This window comes from Rhineura floridana, chromosome 2 (assembly GCF_030035675.1).
Source record: "Rhineura floridana isolate rRhiFlo1 chromosome 2, rRhiFlo1.hap2, whole genome shotgun sequence".
Classification (NCBI taxonomy): Eukaryota; Metazoa; Chordata; class Lepidosauria; order Squamata; family Rhineuridae; genus Rhineura; species Rhineura floridana.
Window position 1 is genome coordinate 103850524 of NC_084481.1, and position 19204 is coordinate 103869727.

At 42.0% G+C, this 19204-nt stretch overlaps 1 protein-coding gene across 2 annotated transcripts in view; it reads right to left on the reverse strand.

Moving 5' to 3' along the window:
* Positions 1–19204, reverse strand: part of IGHMBP2 (immunoglobulin mu DNA binding protein 2) — a 110420-nt gene that overhangs the window by 14807 nt on the left and 76409 nt on the right. Inside the window, exons 10-12 of one of the 2 annotated variants that reach the window (XM_061609917.1) lie at positions 6746–6864; positions 3678–3733; positions 2883–3006 (exon numbers count right to left, since the gene is read on the reverse strand). In XM_061609917.1, coding sequence (XP_061465901.1) covers positions 2883–3006; positions 3678–3733; positions 6746–6864 — 299 coding nt within the window. Of the gene's footprint in view, positions 1–2882; positions 3007–3638; positions 3734–6745; positions 6865–19204 lie in introns of both variants that reach the window. The other variant, XM_061609916.1, reaches the window with a different exon arrangement.

Genomic DNA, 19204 nt, shown 5'->3' on the forward strand with positions numbered 1-19204 from the left:
GCATAATTCTACACATGCTTATTCAGAAGTGAGTTCCACTGTGTTCAATGGGACTTAATTTCATGAAAATTAATCAGTGATGGATCTGAGATGTGAAGGCACCCTGGTTTTATTTTTTAGGCCATTTTCATTCTGGTGCATTAGTGTAATAGGGAAAGAAATATACAGTAAATTAAAAGATAGTCTCTCTTTTAGAGACTAATTGGGGAAGCATTTGATTATTACATTTAAGTTACCTTACACTTTCTTAAATATCTCAAAAGGCACCTATAGTATGGTTTAGTTAATATGTAAATATATTTGACTTTAACTGATTAATTAATTGGTCTGCAAAAAGACAGGTGATTAGTCAACCAATTTCTTTTTAACTAGTTGAAAGCTCTAATTTTGTGGCTTTAAAATGATCACAATGCTGCCTCAGAATGAGCTTCTGAGAGATCAAGCTGAAAATCCAACTTCATTCCATTTAATTTTTTTAAATAAGGAAAACAGAGTCCAGTAAATGGCCAAGAGCCAGAAAATATAAATTTCTGGGGCTTGATGTGGCTCATAAGCCACAGATATTTTTGGTTTACATCACTGTGATTTGGAGTGTCAGAAGTGGAACAGCAGGAATATTCATATGGATGGTACAAGCTGACTGGTTAAGCCTATCGAAAATCCCTGTCTGCAATGGAATTGGCCTTAAACTATAGGTCAGGACTGCACTGTTCCAGCAGAAACACTTTGCTTCTTCCTAGTTATTGACACAAGTCCAAATTTCATAAAGGTCAGAAGAATGGATAATGCACGCTATTTTTTAAAAAAAGGCAATCAACTAGCACAATGCGTGAGCAAATGAATATAAATGACAGACACGTATGAAACTTTTCCAAAAGCTATTTCTGATCTCCAATTATTTTCTCATGGATACGTGACAAGAGAAAGCAAATGCCAAGATGAGTCAGCTCAGCTGCCTAGCTTGGGTGGTGGCTGAGTCCCCTGCTCCTGCAGCTGAGCCAGAGATAAGTAGAAAAACAAATATTAAAAGCAAATCAGGGAGGCAGGGTTTGTTCCTACCATCTAAAGCCATGAAATGTTTCAGAGCAGAGCCTGTTGGTATGTTAAAGTGCATTAGGTCACCAGTGCTTAATAAGCATTACCTGGAAAATAGTAACAAATGTGATGCCTATCATAATACAGAAACAAGAACATGCTATGATTTGCTTACTTCACTTAACTACATAAACAGAATCGAAAGATGCTACTGCTTTGGCTCCAGTAATTTTTATCCTCGGCCTAGCACCTATGAAAGCAAAAAAAGAACCTACCATGCCCTCCCCTCTATTTTAATGGGCAAGAAGCTGCCAATTGTAGCAGCAGATTTGCTGTGTTCCTAAAAAGAACATTCCTTGGAAAGAAAGGCTAGCTTTTGACTCACAAGTTTGGGGTCAAGTCAAGTTTGCTACAATGTGGAATTTTGAAAAGATGTGGACAACTGCACTCTACGCACTCTGATAGAGCTGAGAGATGACAAGTACTCAGCAATTACCATTGGCTTACAGGAAAGACTGACAGCCTTTTCCAATGTGCACAGACTGTGGATTAACAGTTCCCCTCTTTTTAAAATAATTTTAATTTATAATATATGACATATTAAGTAACAATAGCGCTAATAGGAACAGTAATAACAATAACAGCAGTAATAGCAATGACAATAATAGCCGGATTGAAAAAACAATCAACACTCAGAAACTGCTGTGCCTCCTAAAACAGGGCTGGCCCTACTATTAGGCAGAGTGAGATAGTCGCCTCAGGTGGCAGGTGTTAAGAGAGTGGAGGAGGGCAGCAGTGGCAGTCCCCCCACTGTTCCTCCTGAGCATCCTAGTTATTCCAATCAGTTGGAAGACAGAGCTACCGGTATATATGCCACACAACACGCTCTGAATCTCTTAAGCAGGCTAGTACTTCAGCACTGGTGATGGGACAGGGTCTTCCACACACCTGAGGGCAACAGCCAACTTTCAATCCGGCAGAGTCCTGCACATGGAATGGAAAGGGGTGCCATCTTATCCTTTGCCTCAGACAGCAAAATGTCTTGGGCTTGCCCTGTCCTACAATGTGTGCCTAACCATCAGAGGTTTCACTAAGATGGCCTATGCTGGGACACATCCTTCCCCAAGCTCTCTGGAACAAAAAGGAGTGTATTTTGCCATGAAAACTGCACATACCCTTTGTGATTTGTTTACCAAAGCTGCATAGTGGATCCCAAATGCATGGTACAGTAAATCAAACCTCAGCTTCACTGCCAGTTTCTATCTTTTTGCTACTATAGGCATTAATAGCAGGTGACTCAATATTTGGGCCTCCGTTACCTCCCTATCTTTGTCTAAAATCATTTTCTGTAGACTTTTCTCAAAACTAATTTTGCTCTATACTTTTCCCTGGCACAGTTAAGTCTCCTTGACAAGCTTCTGTTCTGGGGAGGGTGAAAATGGTTCCCTTCATATGGGCTCCCAGCAGCATGGAAGCCATTTCCACGTGGTGTGATCCCATACTGTAGGAATAACATGACTATGCTGGGAAAATAATTACTTGGGCCATGCCAATGCATTAGGGAACCTAGCAGAAAGGAGGGTACCAATGATCCATGCAACTGCCACTGTTCACATAGTCATGCTACACATGTGCACCCCTGCAGGATGCAATTACACCTTGCAGAATTACCTCCTTTGATGCCAAGAGCACATCTAAAAGAGACCAACATGTTCCAAAGCAGGAGCCAGTTGAAACATCACAGTATTAACGGTTTCACTATTCTTGCAAATTAAGTTTATTGATTGATTTGATTTGATTTTGAGTTTATTTGTGTCCTATATTGTTCCAGCTTATAATCTATATACCTTTTCTGTTGGACCTCACAAAAGAGAGGACAACAGCCTCCTTTTCTCTTCCTTGGAAGCCATCCACTGATTTAATCTCCAGGTCTGGGTACTTGTGACATAAACACTCCCTTAGCATGTCCACCTGAAAAACAAAGGCATTGCTGATACAAAGAACATGGCACATGGGAAGTAAAAACTGAAAATGTATCCTACCCCTGAAAGATCTCCTGCTTCTATCATTAAGGTATCAGAATTCAAATGCATGCAAGAAGACCATTGCCCCAAAGAATAAACAACATTTAAGTTGTATTCTCAATTGATGTCTCTCTGACCTCCCAGAATAAGGGCTGTGGTCAGAGGGAGGAGTGGTAACTTTGTTTACTCTTTGAAGGCTATGGAAGAGGGTTGGGTAAGTTGGATGCCAGGTCCCAGCAACCAGCACAAATGTAACAACAAATTAACTCACTCAACCAGAGAAACCTATCAGAGGTTCCAACTCTTGTTATATTGCATATATGACAGGAGTGGTGAGGATAGTTTAGTGCAGGGGTGGCTGACCTGTAGCCCTCTGGATGCGGTTGGAACCTAACTCCCATCAGCTTCAGCCAGCATGGCCAATGGTCAGAGATGATGGGACTTGTAGTCCAACAACACCTCTAGCTCTAGTTAAGCACATGCTGAAGATTCAGGGCTCTAAAGATCAGCGCAGTTTGTCATTGGCTTTTATTTTTTTTCTTAGAAATGTTGTGCTGAGGGGATGTCAGACACAGTTACCTGGAGGTTGTAAGTAGCAATGATAGCAATGTCTCTTGCCTTAACACCAGCTTCTACCAAAGCTTGAATGTGCAAGCTGACAAGACGTACTTCACCTAGGAGAGAAGGAGATTGATTTAACCCTAGAACAAATTGTCAGATTCAACTGAAACAGCATCAATTTCAATCAGTGATAGGGAAAGACTGCTTTTCACTTTGAAAGTAAGTCTCCTAAGCCCTGGTGTCCATTCCCCAGACTATCATGCTGCCTCAGGTGCAGGATGTTGTCCTGCCACCAGTACTGAAGTCAGCTTCTGTATGTGGAATGGGAAGGGGGCACCATCTTGCAGTCAAATGTCTTGGCTGGCCCTGTTGAGCTCTGTCAGACTTCACTAAGGTGTGCATTAACTTGCCGGAGACCAGGAGACTGGAGACTGTTCTACTCTGTAGCAGCAATTACTTCTGCTTTTTGCTATTCAGAATCCAAGCTCTTTGGAACATGACTGGATATCTATAGACACTGACTAGTGCAGTGAGACTGAATCCAAATGGGAGCTTTCCCAACCGATAGCTAGTGGTCTACCACCCGCTTTCTTCTCTAGCACCTGCTAGTGTGGGCTTGATAATATGCCTGGACCTCTAATACGCCAATGGTAATGGGTATGGGGAAGAAAATAACAGCCTATGGTGACCTTTAACAGCATAAGGCTCTATTGTTCAATGATGCCTCCTTACTGGTTCTTTCTAGCAACTGGATGCAAAATGTAATCCCCTGTAAATTGCATGACTACAAATGAAAGAGCCTTGAAGGCTACTGCTGGCTTGTACAAATGACAAACTACCCCTGTCATATCTAAAGCAAGAGATTTCCTGATATGTATTCACATTATTATTTTTTTTTTCAATAATTTTTATTCAGATTTTCATAAAACATACAAGACAAAATCACAAAACATTCAAAGACAAAAAACAAAATCAAAAATAGTCAAACAAAAAGAAAAAAAGAAAAAAAAAACAAAAATAAAAAATAAAGAGTAAAATATTGACTTCCCATTTGTCAAAGATCAAATCAGTTATAAGTCTATAATATATAACAATCCTGTCTCTTAAGTCATATTATAAAATCACTTTCCTCCAGTAGTTATCTTACTTAATCATCAAATCTCATAAACATTACTTTATTCTTTCCACAAAAAGTCAAAGAGAGGTTTCAATTCTTTAAGAAATATATCTATCAATTTTTTTTTCCAGATAAGCATATCGATTAATCCATCTCATTACTAATTATGATAATCTTATTGTCATAACCATAGTCAAAATAAACATTTCAATTAATCCATCACATCAGAATCTGTTAGGTTCAATAATTTCGGTAGCCATTGTTCTATTATCTCTATTAGTTCCATTTTCCATCTTCCATCTTCAGTAGTCTTGTTAAGTCCAGTAATTTCAATATCCAATCTTCCATTATCAGTATTCCATAATAATCTTGCTGTCAAAGCCATAGTCATATAGTAAGAGTCTGATGGGGATTACCTCTATCCCAAATATTTTCTTGCCATCCATTCTGAATAGGTTGCTGAAATACTGCTGTAAAATCATATCTCTGTTCTTTTTTTCAAAATACACTGGGTCATCTCTTAAAAGTTTTTCCATTGTCACATGGCTGCAGTTAATTCCATAGATTTTCTCTATATTGGGCTCCATCACATCATTCCAGTCCAGAAGATTATCCATGCCATTGATAACTTTATCTCTAGAATCTTCATTCATTTCTTCAGAGATAACATTGAGTTCCAAACAATAGATTTTATTTCTAAAGTCCATAGACTCCAAATCTTGTTCCTGTTCCACGTTGGTTCCAATCTCCGGGATCTCCTCTCTCACAGGGACCCCTATTCCAGTCTCCAGGGTCACCTCTCTCACAGGGACCCCTGTTCCAATCTCCGGGGTCTCCTCTCTCACAGGGACCCCTTCCAGGGTCACCTCTCTCACAGGGACCCTTATATCTTTAATCTCCTGCTTCATTTTACTCAATTCAATTTTCATTATCTCAATCTCATCCATTATTTTCTGAAACATAGTTATTTCCAGATTTTCAGCCACTTTCTTAATTGCCATTTTAAAAGAAAAATATAGGAAAACCACTTCTTATTTCAGCAACAATTGGGTTAATACTCCAAACTTGGTGACATCACAGTATAAACAGAGCAGACAGCCTTATCTCTCCAATAGTTAAGTAAACAAAATGCAGTTCCCAGGATCGAAACAATTAATGGCAATCGTCAAGAAACAGATTCGTCAAAATAAAATAGACCAAAAAGAGAGTAGTCTCAAAACAGTATAATATTTTTCAAAATAAAAATCTGGAATAGAAATCCCTCTTCTGTGTATATCTTTAGAATGCAAATCCAGGACAGCTTTTTGCAACAAAAACAGAGATAAGCTATTAATTAGTGCGTAGCAGAGAGAAGTTATGGCTCCCCAGTGAGATGTCAAAAACTGATCAATCTGGCAAATCTCTTTTAAACAGCAACAATTTAAGTCAAGTAAAAGAAAAATATAGAAAGAAGGGTGCTTGCCTGTTAGTGCGTTCTCTCTTAGAAGATAAGGTGAACGTTCGCTTTATCAGATAGAGCTTGCTGTTAAAAATCCGTCCCACCTTCGTCGGCTGGACCTCGTCCCATAAATTAATGAGATCTGGTCGTCCCAACAAAAATAGGCTTTGAGGTTAATCTCTTCGTTTCTCCCTACCCGGGAGAAGTTTAATCAGTCAAAAAAAAAAGAAAAAACTGACTGATATATCTGAATAAGCTTCTTTTGAGGCAGGAGCCCGTCTCAAAAGCAGGCACAGGCTAAGTCACCCTTCCCGGAAGTCTGATATGTATTCACATTATTATTTACATATGTAGTGACAAAGATCCTGGATAATGTTGCTGAGTTCCTCAGTAACTCCTCAGTGCTTCCATTTTACACTTATAGCACAAGGTAATTTTTTTACTTAGTACTAGCTGTCATTACAGCATATGTACGGATAATATAACTTGAAACGTGAAAGCTAGAGGGAAAAAATAACAGATTTCAGTGGGGTGGTGGGTGAGGAGACATAGTAGATAAAACAACTGTACCTTCATTCCCTTTAGACTGTTCATCTTCCACTTCAAGCTCAAATAAGCCACAGTCAGCTGTATCTATAAGCAACAATGGAATACAAGTCTCTTCCGTGGAAGCCACCCCTGGCAGGTCCCTGACAAGTCATGAGGAAAAACAGTAAGTTTATTTATTTGATTTATATCCCGCCCTTTCTCCCAGTAGGAGCCCAGGGTGGCAAACAAAAGCACTAAAAACACTTTATCATAAAACAGACTTTAAAACATATTAAAACAAAACAACCATTAAAAACATATTAAAACAAAACATCTTTAAAAACATTTTTTAAATGCTTTAAAAACATCTATTTAAAAAAAAGGTTTAAAAACATATTAAAAAGCAATTCCAACACAGACACAGACTGTGCCAGCAGCATATTCATTCTGTTTTAATCCTAACACTATTTGATCTAGACTATTCCACAGAGCTTCTGCAGGTCAGGCCGCAGAGCAGCAAAATCCTTGATTCTGTGGGCTGACACAGAATGGATCCCATCTCCTCAGTATGAGATTACAAAGGCTGCAATCCAATACATGTTTATTCAGAAGTAAGCTCCATTCAGTTCAATGGGACTTACTCCCAGGTAAGTGAATTGGATTGCAACCTTAGTCATTTCGCTGGGCCAAATGCATGAAAGGAACAAGGCCTCTGCTCAACCAGGCTACCATACAACCCTTTTCTGTTGTGGAACCTTGCCTATAGAATGCTCCCCTCAGGGAGACTTAGCTAAAACTCACCCTCCTGCTTTTTTGTTGTCAGGTGAAGACCTTCCTATTTTTCCAAGCTTTTTATTTATTGCCTTTCAACTGGTTTCATTTTGCTGTGATGGTTTTATACTCTTGCTGTTTCGCTATTTTCATTGTATATGCGCAATTTAATTGTTTTTATTATTTCTCTTCCAGATGAGGTCAGACAGGCCCCCTCTCCACTGAACATCCGGCACTTAACTCAAGACTTTTATATTCCAGTAGGCTTGTTAAGTGAATTCTGATTTTATAGTATTAATTCATTTTTAGTCATTGTAGTGAGTCTTGTGTACATTGATTAAAGATTACTATCATTAAGGAGTGTATAAATTGTCAGAATAAATAAATAAATAAACATTGTTCCAGGGCTGGGGAATCCACAACCCTTCATGTTGTTGGCCTCCAGCTCCCTTCAGTCCCAGCCAGCATGACCAATGGTCAGGGATGATGGGAGCTAAAGTCCAGCAACATCTGGAGGGCCACAGATTCCCTACCACCACTTTATCTAATTTGTTAGTCATCATGGGAGGGATACCAATTTTAAACATCAAAAATAATTTAGCCACATGTAACTAATATTTGACACCACCATGTTTGCGGCAAAGTCTGTATAGACTACTCTTAGCAGACCTATGTGGCTTGCTTGCACAAGATTTAGAGACAGTTATCCTGAGATTACAATTCTTATTTACAACTACTGTGCACACGACAAGCAATTTTGAAGAATTTCTGCTGTATTTGAGGACTGCCTTTGGTGATCCACAGCTCACTGCATTTCTCTATCTCCCAGGGCATGATCTGAGGGCATATGTTGCTGCTGCAGCCTTGCAAACCCCAGGTTTAGGTCTGCTCACTGCCTGCATAGGAGACCGCCTGGGAACCCCATCTATGCTGCCTGGAGTTCCATAATGGGAAAGAGAGGAATATTAATGTACTAAGAGGACAAAGTAACTAAAGAAGCAAACAACCATGCTTGCTATTGTGTACAATAGGGGTGGGAAGCCTCTGACCCGTGGGCCAATCTTGGCCCATCAGGGGGTTCAATTTGGCCCGCAAGCCCATTTCCCCCAACCATGCCCACTTGCCCGTCAGCTGATGGGTGGGAGGACAGGGTTAATCCAGCATTGGTTGTGTGCCCTGTTTCCAGCAGGGACCAGGCTTGCGCAGCCAAGGTAGCAAGATTTAATCTCTGCTCATCAGCTGATGAGTGGGGGTCAAATTCTGCTCAGCTCCAGCAGCTCAAACAAGAGCAACTGGAGCATGAGGACTGGCTGGAAGCATTCACAGTCTCAAACAGAAGCAGGGAGAGGCTGTCTGCAAGCCCTTTCCAAACAGCAAAAGGGTTTTCAGACAACCCCCGCACTCCCATTTGAGCCTACAGAGGCTCAAGCAGGAGTGGAGGGGCTGCTTGAAAGCCCTTTTGGCAACAGTGAAAGGGCTTTCAAACAGCATTGTGTGTGTTGCCTTTGAAGCCCCAACAAGTCAAAGCACAGCATCATCTGGCAATATAATGATGCTGGGTGGCTGACCCTGTCCACCTGTTAAATTTAGCCCACCAGAGGGCAGGGACATAATGATCTGGCTTGCCGATCAGAAAAGGTTTCCCATCCCTATGGTCCTCCAGCTGCTGTTGGGCAATAACCAATCATCAGGAATTATGGGAGCTATGTTGGCTGGGGTTGATGGCAGTCCAACAGTTCCCTGCCTCTGGTGTACCAGATCATTTACCCCATGAGCAAAAGAGAGGCAAGTTGAGAACTTTGATCTTGGTGTAACAATGCTACTCTTTCAAACCAGTTTTACTCCTAATTCGCCCCGTGAAGATGTAAAGAAGGAGTTTTCAGAAGTTGTTAATGCAAAATAAGTGACTATGTAAACAGGTCCATAAGATGCGCTGTAATTATTTTTCCTTTCTTTTTCAGAAACTGGAAAACTCAAGTATAAAATACTTGACTCCAGCTAGGACAAATTATAATAAATGAGCTTAGAAACAATCCTCAGGTAACAATGGGAATTTAGGCCTTACTGGGAAAAGTTATCCATGATTTAAGTTCCATTGATTTCAATGGAAATAAAGTGCAGCTAACTTACATTACAATCTTAGAAGTGTCTACTCAGAAGTAAGCCACATTGTGTTCAAATGGGCCTTATCTCCCTGTGTGTATAAGATTGCATCCTTAGCCTGGATCCAGCCCATTAATAGTTGACTAATGAGTTTGGCCTTTATTTTCTTGTCTCAAGGTCTCAACTCCTTTAATAGATTTGCCATCTCTTTCAAAAATCTTACCTCTGTGAGAATTAGAAACATACATTTTGTTTTTAAAAAGGCTATGGGTATAACGTGAAAACAAGCATGCCTGGATTAAAATCTCATGTAAATTATTTATTATTATTGTTCTTGAATAAATTTATATCCCACCCTTCCTCCCAGTAGGAGCCTACGGCGGCAAACTAAAACATCATGAAACACAATAAAAACAAACATTAAAATATATTTTTAAAAAATCCTTAAAAACATCTTAAAAAGCAATTCCAACATAGACACAGAATGGGATAAGGTCTCTACTTAAAAGGCTTGTTGAAAAAGGAAGGTCTTCAGTAGGTGCCGAAAAGATAACAAAGATGGCTCCTGGCTAATATTTAAGGGGAGGGAATTGCAAAGGGTAGGTACCACAACACTAAAGGTCCACTTCCTACGTTGTGCGGAATGGACCTACTGATAAGATGGCATCTGCAGGAGGCCTTCACCTGCAGAGCGTAGTGACCAACTAGGTATATAAGGGGTAAGACAATATTTCAGGTATCCTAGTCCCGAGCTGTATAGGACTTTGTATCAAAACCAGAACCTTGACCTTAGTCTGGTAGATAATGGACAGCCAGTGCAATTCTTTCAGCAGCGGTGTGACATGGTGATAGTCTGCCCCAGTGAGCAGTCGTGCTGCTGCATTTTGCACCAGCTGCAGCTTCCAGACCAATCTCCAGGGTAGTCCCACATAAAGCACATTACAGTAATCCAGCCTAGGGGTTACCAGTGCATGGACAACAGTGGTCAGGCTATCCCTGTCCAGAAACGGCCGCAGTTGTCTTACCAGATGAAGCTGGTAAAAGGCACTCCTAGCCACTGAGGTCACCTGGGCCTCTAGTGACAAAGATGGGTCCAGGAACACCTCCCCACTATGGACCTGTTCTTTCAGAGGGAGTATGACCCCATCCAAAGCAGGCAACTGACCAATTATCTGAACTCGGGAACCATCAACCCACAGCGTCTCTGTCTTGCTAGGATTCAGAATCAGTTTATTGGCCCTCATACAACCCACCACTGAGTCCAGGCACTGGTTCAGGGCTTGTATGGCATCTCCTGTTTCAGATGTTACAGAGAAATAGAGCTGGGTATCATCAGTGTACTGCTGATATCTCACCCCAAATCTCCTGATGGCCACTCCCAAGAACTTTATATAAATGTTAAACAGCATGGGGGACAAGATGGTACCCTGCAGCACCCCATAGTACAACTGCTAGGGGCTTGAAAGACAACCACCCAATGCTATTCTCTGAAAACGACCCTGGGGGTAGGATTGGAAACACTGTAAATGCCTCCAATACCGATCTCATCAAGTCAGTTCAGAAGGATACCATGGTCAATAGTATCAAAAGCGGTCGAGAGATCAAGTAAGAATAACATGGTTGCATTCTCCCTATCCTTCTCCTGATAAAGTCCATCTATCAGTCCCATAACCAGGCCTGAACGCAGACTGGAATGGGTCAAGATAATCTGTTTCATTCAAGAATACTTGCAACTGCTGTGCCACAACCCTCTCAATCACCTTCTCTAAAAAGGGGGTATTTGCAACTAGGAGGTAGTTATTACAAACCAATGGGTCCAGGTTGGGCTTTTTCAGGAGAGGTCGGATCACTGCCTCTTTCTGGGTGGCTGGGACCACTCCCTCCTGCAACAACATGTTGACCACACCCTGGATCCACTCGGTCAAACTCCCTTGGCAAGCTTCAGTAAGCCAAGGAGGGCAAGGGTCAAGAGGACACGTTTCTGGCGGCATCATCATAAGCATGTTGTCCACATCATCAGGCCACATCAGCTGAAACTGATCCCAAGAAGTTGCAGCAGATGTTGCACTGGACACCTCACTGGGGACTACACTAGATGTAGATGGTGCATCAAGATTGCTATGGAGGCAAGCAACTTTATCCTCAGAGTGCCTTGCAAACAACTCACAGTAGGCCTCCAAAGGGTCTAAAATGCCATTTCCTGGAGTTGATGACCACAGACAATATGGAAAAGCTTCACTGGACGGCTACTTGAGGATGCAATGGAGGCAAAGAAGTGGGTCTTCTTTGCTGCCCTCACTGCCACACAGTAGACATGGTTATGATGTTTTACTCTTGCCCAATTAGCCTCACAGCAGGTCTTTTGCCATTTGCGCTCTAGCCATTGTCCAGCCTGTTTCCTCGCCCTTAGCTCACTGGTGCACCAAGGTGCTAACTGGGCTCTTAAATGCCAGAAAGGGCACCAGGGCAACCGTGTCAAGAGCCCAATGCGCCTTGTTCCACAGTGTGACAAGGGCTTCAACAGGGTCACCTGCTCTATTTACTGGGAACTTTCCCACGGCATTCAGGAATCCAGTGGATTAGTCTCCAGGGGTGGACCATCTTAATCTGTCCACCATCCCTACAGTGGAGGATCAGAGCTATAAGTCTAAACTTCACCAGGAGGTGGTCTGACAATGTCAATGGGTGACATCCACTACCCCCATCTCCAGACCACCCCTTCCTCCATCTGGAGCAAATAAATAATGCTGAAGAGTAAAATGAAAAGACACAGGATTCTGCAACAGAGCTGTTTGTACATTTTAGTACTTGGAGGCAAAAGAAAGCATCTTTTGATGTATTACAAAAGACAATGTTGGGACAGCTATGATATTAGAAAAAGGCACAATACTGATAACCTCAAATACAATGCTTCTTAACATCCATTTTGTATTTAAGCCATATTAATAACCTGCATTTGAGAATCAAAGTTGTTTACTTGCATTCATAATTGCTGAACAATTAATGAAAAACACTTTTAAGGGATCCCAATGTGCCTCTAAGTTCACAGGACTTAGCTTTTCCAGTTATTTGAACACTGTGGAAAATAACAGTTCAGTTACATCACAAATTTGGTACTGAGAACAGTACCCAGACTTCCAGAGTTCAAGAACAAGGCCTTAAGAACACCGAGATCATGCTCTCCTCAAGTTATGTGCATTTCTTTCATTAACTTTGCATTCTTCTTGGAGTAAATCTAACCCTAACCATTTTTCTTGAAAGTAGACGCCACATACTTCCAACTACAAGTATTTCGAATTGCAACCCAAGTCTCCTTTGACATTAAAATCTTCAAAAGCTGGCTTCTCTTTAGTTTCAGAAGACTCTCAGGCCCTCTCGGCCTGGCTCTTGCCCAAAACATTGCAGCAGGATCTTCTGTATAAGTAAGGAATACTTTACTGAAGCTGATTAACGGTACAGACTCAGAGGCATGGAAGAGCCAGAAAAAGTCCAGGAGCTCTTTCAAGATGAAGGGTTAGCAGAAATGACTCTGGTTTAGGCACAAGGGCTATGGTTCACAACTCCAAGATCAGTAACCAGAATTCCAAGGCTGCACAGGAGCTGTGACACTGTCCCAAAAAGTTTCCCCGCCTAACTGCCAAGCTTTTAAGCAGAGATGGAGAAAACAATTACTCGTGAGAATCTCTTCCTCTATAGGAATTCCCAGTCTCAAGACGAGGGTTCGTCCAGGGTGCAGGAGGAGTCTTCTCTTGATGCGCTGCCTCTCCAAGAGACTGTTGCGCCCTAGGCACAAGAGGAGTTAGCTCAGGGAGAGGAGTTAGCTCAGGGAGAGGAGTCAGATGAGGACAAAGTCCTTGGGAGTGTTGAAGGAAGGGAGAGCGCAGTCAGCCTGCAATTTCCTTTGGCCAGCCCCCCCCCATCAAGGCATTCGTACTCTGCCTGTGAGCCCCCTGCCTGAGCCATTGGGAAGCGACCCCTCGCGCACGCCAACCACGCTTGTCAGGAATCCTAGCCTGGCACTTCAAAAGCTTCTCCGCAAACCAGCTTCCTGCTTCCTGAAGCCAAGCCGTCGCCTAGTGAAGCCCTCCTGTTAGATGTGCCGTCGGAGGCTAGCCCCCCCATCCCATGCGAGACGGTGTGAGAAAAGGGACCTTGAGAGGGTGGAACTTTGGAGGAGCCGTCATTTACCAGCGAAGACCTTCCCTACTTCAGCAGGTGCCCGCCCAGGCTCTAGTGCTGATTCAACTCTCCCCACACGCTGCAGACTGATTGGGTAGTTTAGCTAGGGAAAGTAGTGAGCTAGAGTAGACAGGTTTATGAAGCGCACTGCTTTGGATGTAGGCATCACCCTAATAAAATGAGAATTAAACCAAGTCCCGCCTCCATCTTGTGTCTCGGGCTCTGGACAGGACAGAGACATAATCAGGCACTCCTCCGTGTTTGAATTCTTCTGCTTTGTTACAGCAGGCTGGGCACCTGAGCCCCCTGCTGGTTCACAGACTGGGAAGGGGCAGCCTCTGTGTGTCCTGACTCATTGGGTCCAGGCCCATCCGGGGGCAATGAGGGGGTTCATCATGCGGGCTCTGCTGCATACTCTCTTCCCCCCCCCCGAGTCTTTATCCTGAGGTCCCTCCCACTCCTGGTCTGCATGAGAAGACTCAGAGGGAACCATGACACTGCTTCAAGTGTTCTGTATTAGGGTTAACCCTAATACAAAATGCCTGAAGACAGCTTCAGTGTTGTATAGGAACACAGGAGGCTGCCTTATAACTGAGTCATCTGGCTCAGTATTGCCTACACTCACTGGCAGTCCAGGATTTCAGACAGGGTCTCTCATAGCCCTTCCTGGAGATGCAGAGGATTGAACCTTGGGCCTTCTGCATGCAAAGCAGATGCTCTACCACTGAGGTACAGCACTTCTCCAATGCACAAAACAGCAATCAGAACATGAAACCAGGCTGCCCCTCCAAATGCCCCCGAGAGGCCCAGACCTTTTGTGGTCATCCTAAGTGGAACCCATTAACCACAAAGTATATGAACACTCACATACAGAAAGACAGAAATATTCTACCCGTCCCTTCCTCTTTCTTGCTAGGGAGATATGAATTTAGATAATACTTGTAATATGTGATAAAGCAAGCAACATTCCTTCTACTTGCTTTTAGGCTGGATGGCCTAGCAACAACAGCTCTGTTTGGGTGCACAAAGGAGGCACCCAGCATGCATCACTCTGAGGTAAGGTACAGTGTTTGCCTCATTCTTAAGACACCCAGCATGCAAGTAGTAGCTTGTCGGGCTGCAGTGATGTAAATAAAGTTACCAAGATCATGGAACTGAAATGTTTTGTCTAGAGCAGCCTTTCCCAACTAGTGGGCCACCAGATGTTGTTGGACCACAACTCCCATCAGCCTCAGCCAGCATTGCCAATGGTCAGGAAAGATGGGAATTGTGGTCCAACAACATCTGGTGGCCCACTAGTTGGGAAACGCTGGTCTACAGGCTCTCTTGCTGCTCTGGGGCCTGAGGAGAGAGTCTTTGATCCTCACAGCTACCACAGGAACTGCCATCACAAGCCCAAACACCCAAGTCTCTTACTTGACATTGATTTTCTTTAAAAAACACACACCCCATTATTGAATAACTATTTGTTTCCAGTGTTCCACTCCTTAAATGAGTAGGACTCCACAATGCAGTTTTCCTGCATGCCCCAGATGACCTGTCCTTTATTCTGTGTTTAAACAAGTAAACAATTTCTGATTATTTCAGCATTCCCCTACTTTTCTTGTTCTGCTGCAAGGCCTCAACTGCAGAGCAGCCCCCACACCTATATACACTGGTCAAAAGACAGACACAATAGCCAGCACATTACTGAGACTTTTAATCATTGCCAATTAAAGGCTGCTTTCAGATCCATTTCCTATACTGAAAATGGTTTCATCCATGGAAAATCATACCAATACATGCTCTAGTTCTCTTCTGTTGCAAGCAAATTCACGTGAAACTCCAAAGGCGTTAAAGAAACTGTTATGATGGCAAAGTGGTTTTCATGATAGCATCAGCAATAACTGAATGATGAAAGGGAGCACTGACAGACTAATTGCTAATTTGAGGGTTCAAAAACATCCTAAGGGGCAGGGACTTGGGTTATTCATCTAGGCTATGCTGGGCTATGAAAAAATGTAAGACTAATGTGTTGCCCCTGACAGAAACATTTGCTTGCTTTTGTACTCTCTTGATTTTGGTATTCAGCATACCCCAAATAACCCTTAACTCTTAACATAGGGATAAGATCATAATCAAAACAGTTTAACAATAAAGTTTCTTCAGTCTCAAACATGCAGGAATTAGCAGCTCCTTAAAAGGTGTAGAGTCAAATATTCTTCTCAGTTTCATTAATATGTCTATCCATATGAAACGAAGACTGAATTCTCAGCATACCCTAAATCTACCAAGATTCAAGTCTCTTAAATGAATCTGAGCCTTCATATCTCAGCATTCAGGGGAAGCCAGTAAAGAATCAGCAAAACAAAGCCTTAAGGTATTCCAAATGCTTCAGCCTTGATTGCACTGGCAAACGGCAGGTTTTTCTGAGATTAGTAGGAAGCATCTTCCAGAAAGCTCTTAGCCTTGTACTGGGACAGGAAGATACCCTCATTAGAACCCTCTGGCCAAGAGCTGGGGCAGATTCTTTTCTTTCACCCACCAACCAATTAAGTACAGATTTCATACACAAGTGTGAATTTGTGACAGCATCCTAAGGTTAGGCTATAAGCTTTGGTAGATCATGCAATCCCCTACCTAATCCTATGTCTTGCACTGATTGGTTCTCCATTATTATTATTATTATTGAACCAACAAACGTAGTACCACAAAACAGGAACTTTAACTTAGCTCATCAAGATGTCCTTTAATTCTATGAATGGTTATTTCTTTAAATGCCAGTCACACTTACAAAGACACACATACATTTCTGCCATGGTTAGGGTCCAGATCAAAACTTTTATTTGGTTGTGGACAAAGGCCACTGCAAACATTCAAACAGGCTCAAAGGGTACAAATCACATCTGCACATTCAAATCCTGAATAAAAACAGAGTAAGTAGAAGGCAGAACAGACAAGGGATAAGAAAAGCAATAAAATGCGTAATTAAACTATCATCAAATCAAGGCATCACCATGGCAATTTAGTTATCTCTGAAAGTATTTTTGCAAGGATTCTTGGAGCAGCTAGTGCAAGCAACACTCCATAAGCCATAAAAAGTATCTGACAAGAGTTAAAAAGTATCCCAGAAAAGATATGTTGAATGTAATCCCAATAAAATAGCATTCCAGAAATTTAAAATGGCATTCCAAGTACAAAGGGCAAAATAAGACGTTGAAGGGTCTTCTATCTCAGCATTTCCACAAAGACATTTATACTGGACCAGAGTCTGATGATACTGGCCATCAATCCTGGCAAATGACACAGTCTGAAAACAGATACCCATACCAGCTTGCCTGATAAGCTAGAGGGAGCCCAGCTGACGAGAAGGGTCAAGCAGAGTTAAGCAGCAGAGCGAGTTTGGCAGCAGGGTGAGGAAGCCAAGGCACCCCACTCTGCCTGTCCATTCCTTGACTAAAGAAAACCTAAGCTCTATAGGTATTCTATAGTGTAACTCCATATATTAATGCAATAAACAAAAACTATTATGCTATTTTTCTAATTGAATTGACTCAACCACTATAAGGTTCATCCTTCTTATGTTGTAATCATATATAGTGCCTTGCAAAAGTAATCAGACCCTGACCAATGCTCTCATATTACTTAATTACAAATGGTACATTGTCATTTAATTCTGTATGATATTGTATTTTGAAACACTGAAACTTAAAATCAATTATTGTAAGGTGACATTGGTTTTATGTTGGGAAATGTTTGTAAGAAACATGAAAAACGGAAATATGTTGCTTGCATTAGTATTCAACCCCTGTGCTGTGGAAAGTCCCAGTTTACACAGATGAAAGAAATTGCCCTGTCAAGGACACAATTGCCTTACCATTGGCCTCCACCTGTGAACCATTAAAGTTGCTGTCACATTGTCAGGATAAAACCCACACTGTTGAAGGATCATTGGTCAGGCTGTGGATATGAAGGAAAATGAAGACCAAAGAGCATTCTACAGAAATGAGATATAATGTAATATAAATGCATAGATTAGGAAAAGGGTACAAAATAATATCCAAGTGTTTGGATATCCCAGTGAGCACAGCTGAATCAATAGTCAGGAAGTAGAAGCTGTATCACACCACCCAGGCACTGCCAAGAAAAGGCTGCCCCTCAAACCTCAGTACCCAAACAAGAAGGAGACTTATGAGTGAAGCCACAGAGAGGCCAACAATCACTTTGAAGGAGCTACAGAGTTCAGTGGCTGGGAGTGGAGTAATGGTGCCCCAGTCAACCATATCAAGAGCTCTGCATAACACTGGCCTGTATACTAGGGTGGCAAGCAAGAAGCCGTTACTCAAAAAGTACCATCTGAAAGCACATCTGGAGTCTGCCCCAGCTGTGACATGGGAAAAGGTTTTGTGGTCAGATAAGACCAAGATAGAACTATTTGGCCAAAACTCAAAGTGCTATGTGCGGCGCAAACCTAACACTGCCCATGCCTCAAGACGCACCATCCCTACAGTGAAGTATGGTGGTGGCAGCATCACACTGTGGGGATGCTTCTCATCAGCAGAGACTGGGCATCTTGTTAAAATTGAAGGAAGAATGGATGGAGCAAAATACAGGGAAATATTGCAAGAGAACCTGCTTAAGTCCACTAAAAAACAGAGGCTTGGGAGGAAATTCACTTTTCAGCAGAACAATGATCCCAAGCAGAAGGCCAAAGCAACATTTGAGTGGCTCAAGAACAAAAAGGTGAATGTCCTACAGTGGCCTAGTCAAAGTCCTGATCTCAATCCCATTGAGAATCTGTGGCGCTCTTTGAAAATTGCTGTCCACAAGTGACATCCAACCAACCTGAACGACCTGGAGTGAATCTGTCAAGAAGGATGGGCCAAAACCCCTCCAACACTGTGTGCAAAGCTGGTACATACCTACCCCAAAAGACTTAAAACTGTTATTGCAGCAAAAGGAAGCTCTACTAAATATTAATGTGTGTGCGTTGAATACTTATGCAAGCATCATGTTTCAGTTTTTTGTTTCTTACATTTCCCAACATAAAACCAGTCTCGCCTTACAATAATTGATTTTGAGATTCAGTGTTTCAAAATAAAATATACAGAACAAAATTACAATGTACCATTTATAATTTAGTAATATGAGAGCATTGGTCAGGGGTCCGAGTACTTTTACTCTGCACTTTATCAGTTAAGGTTTGGCCAGTGACAGAATATTCATCACTATTTATTCCTGCTCCTAATCTTTGGAAACACCAACAGGAAATTATTTCATTATTTTTCCTTCCCTGGGTACAGACTGTCACTAGATCTTTTTCCCTTTCTTTCCTATTCCAGTAAAAGATTATATAAAAGGCATTAATCTATTGCTTTCAAAAAAGGCATAGAAGCAAAGCCAGGAACAACAACACTACGACAATGAACTGTCTCCAGCCATAACAGAAACAAAATGTTTACTGATGGA